This window comes from Anneissia japonica, unplaced genomic scaffold (assembly GCF_011630105.1).
Source record: "Anneissia japonica isolate Jap-2015-1 unplaced genomic scaffold, ASM1163010v1 scaffold287719_len1884721_cov185, whole genome shotgun sequence".
Taxonomy (NCBI): domain Eukaryota; kingdom Metazoa; phylum Echinodermata; class Crinoidea; order Comatulida; family Comatulidae; genus Anneissia; species Anneissia japonica.
In genome coordinates, this window is record NW_022715822.1 from 532,006 (window position 1) to 542,852 (window position 10,847).

General features: G+C 36.5%; 1 protein-coding gene across 2 annotated transcripts in view; it reads right to left on the reverse strand.

The window, feature by feature from the left end:
• Positions 1-359: 359 nt before the first annotated feature.
• Positions 360-10,847, reverse strand: part of LOC117109441 — a 12,696-nt gene continuing 2,208 nt past the window's right edge. The window contains exons 1-3 of one of the 2 annotated variants that reach the window (XM_033251801.1): positions 9,442-9,640; positions 2,326-3,824; positions 360-1,897 (exon numbers count right to left, since the gene is read on the reverse strand). In XM_033251801.1, the coding sequence (XP_033107692.1) occupies positions 1,795-1,897; positions 2,326-3,824; positions 9,442-9,444 (1,605 nt within the window). In that variant the 5' untranslated portion in view covers positions 9,445-9,640 and the 3' untranslated portion in view covers positions 360-1,794. Of the gene's footprint in view, positions 1,898-2,325; positions 3,825-9,441; positions 9,641-10,847 lie in introns of those variants that run through there. The other variant, XM_033251802.1, reaches the window with a different exon arrangement.

Consider the following 10,847-nt stretch of genomic DNA (forward strand, 5'->3'; position numbering starts at 1 on the left):
TTCTCATGATCTTTTATCAGGGATTTTTGACAACCATAGAGATCTTATTAATGTGTGTGTGATATACCATATAGAAAACAAAGCTTAAAAACATTGTCTTTGAGTATGTACTTTACATAGGCCTACTTAAAAAACGTGATTTCACAACCACCTCAGCCCAACCATGGCTGGGGCTGAGGTGTGAAAATTTGAGGAAATAGTACCTCTCGAGATGGCCGGAAATGACACTTTTATATAGTAAAATTCATCCTCATCACATCACCATTATATCAAAATGAAACGCCAAAAAATTTCTCATGATCTTTTATCAAGGATCTACAATATCCAGGACAACTTAAGCCTAACTATAGCTTACTAAGCTTTAACTATATATACTATAATAATTATGATCAACACACTTTTTTCGCATTTAGCACAATTTAGCGCGGCTCCCACGGCTCCCCCTGGATACGTCCCTGTCCCTGAATAAATTTCTCATGATTCATGGCTTCGTATGACCCACAATGTTACTTTCAGACCACATATTAGGGATTTCCTAGGCCTGTCCGACGGGGAGAGAGGAAATTTCCCTTTCCCAAATACCTTGTATGAAGTTTGGCAGTGTTAGCAACTTTTTAGTTCAATGCCTAAATTCAAATGTTCAGCCAAATTTTTTTTCTCTTCCACCTTTCGAAAGTTTGAAAATATGAATAATACTGCATAATTTTGGATACTACACATAATGTAAATTATAAACAAACCTTCAGATACCTCAGTTTTTAAAAATTAATCATTTGTGGTTTATTATGTATAATCGTTCTATAAAAACGCCTTTCTTTTACGAAAACAAAGGGCAAGTATTGGACTAAATGTTAGGGATTTTTAGTAAATGTCAGGGTATTGGTAGATATCAATGCATGAATGATAGATAATAATATTTTTTAGCAATTGTTTTCAACGTACTGAGTATTCGAAACATCTCTTAAATAACTATACATTAATAATTAAAATGTTATATACAAATTTAGCATATAAATTATAATTGCACATGAGTCTACAACTGCACTACCGTAGGTAATTAAATTTACCGTACATGTTCATTCGGTGTTTAGAACTTTATAAGATATTACCTGTTTTCACGCACATAAGGTCAGTGATCGTGTGAAGATGCAGATGTAATAATAATACGCCACCTCGTAGGTTTTAACTTCACGTATGTTGAAGCTCGTAAAAAGTAAAATATAATATGGGTATCAGTACATATATGAATTATGTACTGATACCCATATTAGTACATATATGAATTATGGATAGGCCTATGCGTTTATGTGTTTCTATTTATTATTATTATTATTATTAATTTAATTATTTGTAAGAAATGATTGCAACGTTTGCCTACTACCATAATGTAAAGTTAAAATGTGAAGTACTAAAACTTTACGAAAAAGCAAACGATAATATAAGCTCTATGATTGAATGTTCGTTATGTCTTGACCTTCTACATAGTCATTAATCTGTGAAGCTGCAAGATGGCTAACAAAAGTTTTACAACTAAAATATCACGATGAGCTTTGCTAAGAAGTTGGTCGATAAGAATACTAGCGTAAGCATTCAACTACATTCGACAGTCCAAATTCGAGAGTATTGTTTTTTAAGATAGTATCTGTCTAACAATTCGTCGTGTGCTGATGATCAACTATCTGATTACTCTTCTCTGCACCCATAGCAAAGTTGTGGAGGTGGTTTGTGCAGACGATCAACTTTATAATTAGTTAAAGATGAATAGGGCGCTGCACTCGAATATTTCTATACTGTTTATTCAGTTTCGCGTTTACTCTGTTGTTGGAAATTTCTCTTTCTCTGCATTGGCTTGGTGGTGAGGTACACCATTGTAGCTGCCATCCCGAGTTCACACAGTCTAAAATTAAGAAAATTAAGTGATATGAAAACTAGAAAATAGAAATCTCTTAATTAGAAATTTTGCACTGTCAATACACTAAATCACTCAACTTAAACAGATTACTGTCATTTGATTAGTGGATTTAACATTATGTTAGATTATGTATTTCACAATTTTAATCCATGTTTACACCTGCGTCATTCGTTGTGTAATTAAGTTCTATTTTGATTATATTTTGTTTCCAATCGTTTTTCCCATTGCAAGTGTTGTAAAAATACTATCATGTTAGCAATCATGCAGATCATTATTATGATAGACCGATTAAATGAGTAATTAAAGAAGCCACAAAATCAGAACAAAAGAATCACTAAAACAGGGTATGTATGTAGAAAGTACAATATAATTAAATATGCCATTAATAGTTTCATTGCAAACATCAAACTTACCGCATAACCGTTTGGAAGGCAAACCAGCCCCACGGCTCGGGGTCCTTGTCATCTGACAGTACGCTAAACACTCCAAACATCGCGTAAGTACTTATCAAACAAATAATGGCTGCAAACGCCGTCGTAATTAACGTAATACGAATCATCTTTTTAGTAACTGAGGTTTGCCTACTTATGGTTAACCTTTTTACAGGCTTAACTCCGTAATTTTGTCTTCGAAGGAAACGATTTTCTTTAATAGAGGTGAGGAAAACTGAAGCGCGATTCGACAGTGTGTTCCTCCTGTAAACTGTTTCATTTTGGTTGATGTTATTAACCGTTTCATTTGAAATTTCTGACGAAACAATATCAATTTTCGAAGAGTTTGATTGTTCACAAATTGCAAGGGTACCACATGCTTCATTTGATTGATACGAATTGGGCGAATCAATTGGTGCTTTATTTTCCTTTTCGTTTGTGGAATCGTAAAGCGCTTTCGCAGTGTTGTGCGTTCCGTTGGCGTCAACGACAGTGTTCGGAGAATACACAGTTTTTACAATAACGTCATTGTCACTATGTGCTTTCATTTCTTCTTCAAGTTTAAAGTCATCGATATTGCTGATATTGCCGTTCAATGCAGCATTTGATTGTATTTTATCCGTTTCTAGGTCTGCTGACTTATCCTGATCAAACTGCATAGGTTGCTGATCATTTAACGCATTACATGGTTCTTCTTTTAAGCAATTGTATTTATCAGCGATGAGGCTAAGTTTACTGACTTGTGTATCGGGATCTGCCATCACCCCGAGGTCCTTGTTACCCGGATCCTGTCTCTTATTTTTCTGTTTGTCGGTCTTTCTAAACTTAAATCTTCCTCTCACTCCATTCCTAGAATCATTCATTTGATACATGGTCGATCTGACATTTTTCTTAATATTGTAAACTCTCCATGCAGAATAAGAGAATCCAATGCACAATATTAGGCCCCACACGATAAATGTGCCCTGACACAGCATAACCAAAATCCAAGTGCCGGAGACAAATGCTAGCACAAAATCTACAGTAAGGACAAACACGAAATGAATGATGATGATAGCAACGAGAAGACGCGCATTCTGTAACTTTGGTGACAACAGTTTGAACTTGCTACTCTCGAGAAATGCCCAATTTACCAATGAGAAACCGGATGTCAAACACGGAAATGCGACGTTGAAAAACATCTGTGAAACTAGCTCACTAAAAATTTCCCTTGAGCGGTACGGGTCGACGATTAAGTACACAGCACGCAGAAAACAAAGTAAAAGCACAAGCACGTTTATGGTAATAAAGAATGACTTAAGTTTTCCCCTGTTGTACTTTAACAGCATAATTGTCGTATAGACACAGTACACCCCGAGTAAGCAAAACGCTACACCGATGCCGTATGTATGTAGTTGCCAGGCCCAGGACCATGTATCCAATGCCGAGTCCCACTCGGGTACTGGCTCTGCGTGCACGTCAGGTTCTGAATTATCGGCCATCTGTAAAAAAGTAAAATAGACGGAAAAATTATTCAGGAATTAAAATAATAAACATAAAGCCAGTAGTACCCTATAGTTGCATGGCACCTAAGGCGTTCACCACTCTAGTTCCCCAGAGCATACCTGTAGTAGTGTTTTAAAGTGACTAACTGTATGTGCATTCTTGAGGTTGTATTTCCTACTACTTCTCCAGGAAATTGCCACTACGACAGTAAAACATGTGTTCCCAAATTATAATGACCATTAATAATTAAATGAGTCATCAATCCATGTTTGCTGTCCCACACAATAAGCAACTGTCAAATTCTCAAACGCCTCCTTTATTGCCCCATGCTACGATACTGTACCTCTTATAGGCCACTAAATAAGTCTAATGCTCACAAATACCAAGCACCCAAACACCAGGACCAGATTAACATAGGGGCTTTTGGGGCGCTAGCCTCATTCCCCCAGGCCAAAATGGGGAAACATAGGCCCCGAACCCCAGGAAAAATCACCGAAAATCTGGTTTTATGTTTTAGCCACAGAGTATTTAGGTCCACTTGCAATTAGGCCTACAGCCCCGGGCCCCACAGCCCTTTAATCCGGCCCTGCCAATCACAGAAATGATCAAAGATCGTTGTGTCTGAGCTACCCGGTAAACTGGTACTACTACCAGCTACTCTCGTCTGTCCACAGCAGGGTCTGAATGAACCAGTACACCGGGGTAACCACCTACTCGTCTCGGAAGATGTGCAGGGTTTTTTTAAGTGCACATGAGCCAAATTATGTACACTGGGTATATATATATATATATTTGAATATAATACAGGAAAAACATAACAACAAAATAACAAAATTATAAAATAACACAATATGAAACATCCTTAATTAAGGTACTTATCAAATCATTACATAAATAAGATTGTAACTACAGGATTCATTTCTAATTGCACTTGCGTTAGATTCTACGTTGCTCACATGAACACAGATCGGTTCGATCTTCGATTGAAAATAATACAAAATTACCAATCATCACGCCATAGTCACTAATTATATCGTTCTACTTGGTAACGACCAATTTATATTATTTATTCAACAACATTTTAAGAATAACTAATAATAAATTGATATAGCTGTGGATAAAGCTGATGAATCTATTGTGTGATTTCTAGGAATTTGTTTTCGACAAAATAATAAATGTTTAGGTATGAACGTAGTAAATACCAGTACAAGTACATACAAAAGGCCGACAGCCACAATGATGATTAAATACAGGAAACCGCAAACATTGACCAACTGTTGATTAGTACCGTATCGATTGCTCAAGTGTTGTGTTAAAGCTATAAACTTGAACAAATTGATATTTGGCGTGCTTATTTTGAATAAATAAAGTAAATTACTTGCATTCTATATTGAAAATTATTATGATAAAATAAAAGCATTAAACTGTCTAAAATTTATCTGAATATTGATTGACAACTTATTTTTATTCTTTTAAATCGTCGTTGAAAACAATTCATGCGTGCATCTGGTCGCGAGCTGTCTCCATGCATTTACGTCGGCCGACCGATGCCGGCCCGGGAGGCGATAATAATTAATAACCAGACGTTCCAGTTGCAAACACTCAACACAAACTTGACACCTTAATTGCTCTTTTTATAGTACTATATGAAATAGGCCTAAAGATTCTAGATTTAGGTTTTACTCTATTGTAAGTGTTCTGTATTTCATTTCTCATTACAAAATAATCAATTTTGTATAAACAGACGTTAACGGCTATCGAATTCAATATTAAATCGTAATGCCATATTGACAAGCCTACGGCGTTTTAATATACCGGTATATTATGTCAAATGATTATTTCGTATTCTGTGTAGGACCATAGCCTATTCCTATTTCCAAAAACATAACTTACGTCGACAATACGAAGATTCAGTCACTGTATGTTTACCAGTTTCCGTTAGAGACTTTGTCATGTTCGGTAATTTTCGTGGTCACGGTGAATTTTTGATGCAGCAATCCGGATATTTTTCATAGTCACAATGGCCCACGCACGGTATCCTAGAAAACCCTACACAAACAGGTCATGTTTGTACCACTGAAGTTCACTAAAATACCTCCACATGGCTAAAGCCATGGGCTCCGGAGGGAAAACATTTTGATATGCTGTGATTTTTCTGAGACAAAAAGCATATCGAGGAAAAACTCGGAAGCGGTCAATAAGATACAAATTTTTGAATATTTAAAACTGGCGGGAAAATGGGCGTAACTACCCTCTTCCAACCCACCCAGTTTTTAAATATTCAAAAATCGGTATCTCATTAACTTCTCCCGAGTTTTTCATTAAATATGTTTTTTTGAGTCTTAGAAAAATCAGTTGCAGGCTACAACATATCAAAACATTTTTCCTCCGGAGCATGTGAAACCCATGGAGCCGTGCGCGCTAGCATGCAATCGAAAGATTGAGGGGTTGGAGTCTAAGGCTCGTCACTTTTATCCGCGTCTTTCTCCATTTAGATACAACACGTAATAACTGCCCAGAGCGAAACCTATGTTTTTAGGCGGTAAGGCAATGGGCCGCTCACTACGCTCTTAACAATGGTGTTGGTTGAAGCATAGAGAAAATAGAACATGTATATAAACAAACATACAGTATGTGTTCTATTTCCTCTATGGTTGAAGTCGCTCCTCGCCCAGGGCTCGGTTGGTAGAACCATGGTAGAACAAAGTCTTTTCGGAGAAGGACTTAAAATAGAGGTACAGTGTACACACATCTGACTCGTGTGCACTTTAAAGAATATTGCCTCTTTCGGAAGTGTAAGGGCTGTCTCTTATACACATCTAGATGTGTATAAGAGACAGCTTATACACATCTCCCCCACACCGCCCAATCCCAAAATAGTTTAAAAAACCACCTAAAATTACGTTATATTGCAAGTCAGTGCCCCTCACATAATCATTAAGCACCCCCTCATGGCCTTTTCACTCCCATCAGCTCGCCCCACCCGCACCCTTCAAGGCTCCTAAATACGCCACTGCTCTCGTTTGAACGTCATTATGGGTTATTCTCCTACCTTTACCTTTACTAGCAGCAAAATACAAAATACTCCGTCAGGATGTTTCTTAAGTGTTTGATCCTATGACCCCCAGTACTCTAGCTAATCGGATAACCGAGGTTATAATTTGAAGGGCACGTAAATACAGTAGTTTTGAATTTGATTTATCTCCGGTCAAACTATTAAAGTGCTTGGCATCATTCTGATCTTTCCAGTGACTGAAAACCTAGACAAGATTTAATATTTTAGTAATATATGTGATGAGCTAACGGTAATATATCTACTTGATCCTTTCTAAATGAGAATTTCTATTGCAATTTTTAAGCTGAAATTTAATTATACACGTGTGTTGTATTTAATAGGCCTACTGTAGGCCTCATTAATAATATAACAGAGACCAACATAATGAAATTACGCACGCTAGCCAACAAGACCATTATAATTTCGTGGCACGACATTTCGAGTTCGAAGTATAGAGTACCACAGTCGTGGTACTCCCAGGTACGAGAGCCCCCGACATTGTAGTTAAAAAAAATAAAATATAAACTATAAAATAATATAGTTTCATTCAATGGGGCCCCCGACAGTTTTGAGCAATAAAAGCTGGGTTCTGATTGACATTAATTGTTTCTGATTTTGTGATCAATCTGCTTTGCATTGTATATACGCTATGAAAACATGTTTTGTTTCTCACTAAATATTCTCTGCACAGTATTTATTTAAACCTACAAAGAGTACATAGGCTTACTGTAGGCCTATACCAGTTCTGAAAGTTGGCCTGTAATCATAAAATTGTCTGAAATATTTCATCAGTCATCACATTCTCTGTTCTCTGTTAACTCAGTTAACAATTCATAAATGACATAAGCTCTGAGCGCGAAAGCCCCCTCGGGGGCAGGTCTTATAGAGCACTTTGATAACTTAAATAAAACAGATGTCTTAGAATGGTAATGGTAATGGTGGGATATTTGTAGTGCGCCTTCCACAATAAAATCGTCTCAAGGCGCCGAAAAAAAAAAGGTAGGACCAAGAATTTAAAAGAAATTAAATTATATTATATCTTATATTAAAGAGCCTATATTAATCAGAATATTTTTTATTTTATTTATTATAAGTTAAATAAATATAAATAAATGAATAAAGTAAATAAATAACAAATAGAAAATATATAATTAAATAAATAAATAATTGATAAATTAAGCCTTCAAAAACAGGCAGACCAAAGAATGGAAAAAACCAAGCAGCAACATGAAAAGTGCGCACTCCTGTTGTTGAGACGGCGTCACCACCACTACCATGCCACTTAGAAGGCATCATATTTCGTAAACTTACTTTTTATTTTATCTTTTTTAGCTTATGACCCATCCCATCATTCCTCCACTGGATTTACTCTTACAAGGTCAATTGCCAGACGGTAGCAAAGAGTCCCCAACCCCACACCCATGGGTACCATGGGTACCAACATGACCGGTACGTGTATGGCAGTGCGGTTGTGATGTGGCCTCACACCCTCAAGGTCAACTTACAGGTGGCCTTGGATAATGCATTTTATACTCATTTTAACCAATGAGGGTCGGTAGGCCTTGGGGAAAACAACCGAACATAAAAAGGTACCTGGGGAAATCGATTAACGGTACCTAATAAGTTCGAATGCACTCTGATTACCAGTGGAGAGAATTTATGTATTTTGGTTATTTTTATTTTAAGCAGAAGATTTTACTGATTTATCGATATACAACTGAATACTGTATAGTGAGTCGTGTTGTATATTAACCTTTTTAACAAAAGGCCTGAATATGAATAACATCCGGCCATAAAGCTAGTCTCTGAGAAGCTATGATTTTAATAATTGCATTAATCGGAAGTACTGTACGACTAGGCATAAAATGCTGAAAAAGACCGAATTCAATGTACTTGCTTTTAAATGTCATAAAATACGCTATAGGCATTGAATTTCACCATTTTGAGTGTTTCTCAGATTTCAATACAGTGTTTATACAAGGAGGTATAAAAATAATACCTCCTTGGTTTATAGGCCTACGCATAATTCCGAGTGATAATACACTTTTTTTTTATAAGAACACATTTTATAAGAACAATGAGGCTGAAATTGCTTAAAAATTAAGAACAAAATAAGAACAAATTGAGGCTGAGGTAAAATGTCAAATGAGATTTTTATTTAAAAAAACCAAAAAAACTTATAGGCCTATCTGTACCTTAAGTGTGCATATTAATATGACCTACTGTCATTTGGAGCCATTTTTACCAGGGCCTTTTTTCTTGGGCCATTTTTTCTTGGCTTTTTATTCAGGGGAAACTTTTTCCAGGGAGACTTATACCTACTTTCCGGTACAGTGTATACTGCTGTACAAGTATACACAGTACAATAATGTTCTTCTATGTTTGAAAAGTGTAAAATAAGAACAAAATAAGAACATTTTGAGCCTGAAATGAGGCAAAAAATAAGAACACTGAGCCTGGGAAAAATTTTACTGGTTCTTACAAAAAGAAAGTGTAGCTATAGAAATGTCAACGGATCTCTCCAGAAAACGACTCTAGGCATAAATTATTGTACTTACCATAACATTTGATTATGTGGAAAAAGGTAAATGATCCAAAGGACCAAGCTAATTAAGCGCTCGCTCTGTGAGAGCCCCTCGCCTGACGCAACTCCTGACTGTCCGTGGTAGCAATGAGCATATAAATCGTTGATCAAAAGAATCGGTTGCACGACGTCTATCAAGAATCGCCCCGGCTGTCAACACCAACACAGCGTGCGCCGGGCTCTTGTATTGTAGCCTAGGAACATTTATGTTTAATAAATTCAGTCATAAAAGCGAAACTGCAAGGAATTCACGCTCAATATAACGGAAATGGAGCTTCTGTCCTTATAACTCTCAACACTATACAACTTCTGTAAAACTATGTGTTGAAAATTAAGCCCAGCCTATTTTGTCCCACTATTGCGTTTGCTTCTCAAGTGTACCTGGCATAGCGATATTTGGCATAGTTATTTTAGCCATAGGGTTTGTTTTTTTACCTCCAAGGTTTCATTTACATCATGTACAACCTTGACAAGACTTTGCCGATATCTATAATGGCAATCAACGAATTCGCCATTAAATCTATTTAGAGTACTTCAATATAAATGTGACATACAGTAGGCGTATGGTAAGTTCTCTTCATTTTATTTGTCACAATAGAGTACATTAAATTTATTAAATTTAATATTACAAATGGAATCTTGTTCCGTTTCTGCTAAGGTGTTCATGAATTAGGCCTATCATTACTCCTGGCCATACAATTTTTTTCTTGTTTATGTGTGTAGAATAAAACCATGAATAATAATAATACATTAGTAATATGAACATTCATGTGTAAGCTCCTGAGCTCCCTATCGATTGTTGTTATTTCCCACTTACACCTCCCACCACCCCCACCCGAATTGTGAAGTCGAGCAGCTGGACTAGAACACCGACAAATTCTTTTCGCTGCCCGGAGGAAAAAGTAATGGAACAACAACTCGCGCAACACACGCTACCGTGACGATCACGAAACGATGGCAAAAAATCATTCAAACATGAGAAAGAGTGATCACTATTGCGTATACTGGCCCTTTTAATAAAAGTGAAATAAAAGACAAATACGTAATCAGAACACCTTGTTTTGATTATATTCGGTGTTAATCCGGTATTACTATTATCATTCCGCATTCTAGCAATTTATCGGCCAAATAAAGACATTTTTGAGTTTCTTCGAAATTCACGCATCGGCCGTAGATACAGTAGGTGGGTCAGCAAAAAAATAACTTGTGAACTCATGAAACTGCACTTCATCACACCATTCGTGTGATACTGAAAACAAAACCCATCGCCATAGTCCTATAAATTAAAAAAAGCAAGCCAGGGTCGCGAAGGTTTTATTTGCTTTCATATTGACAAAATACAGAAAGTATCCTGCGAAGAATCAGGGCCGTGTGTGTGTG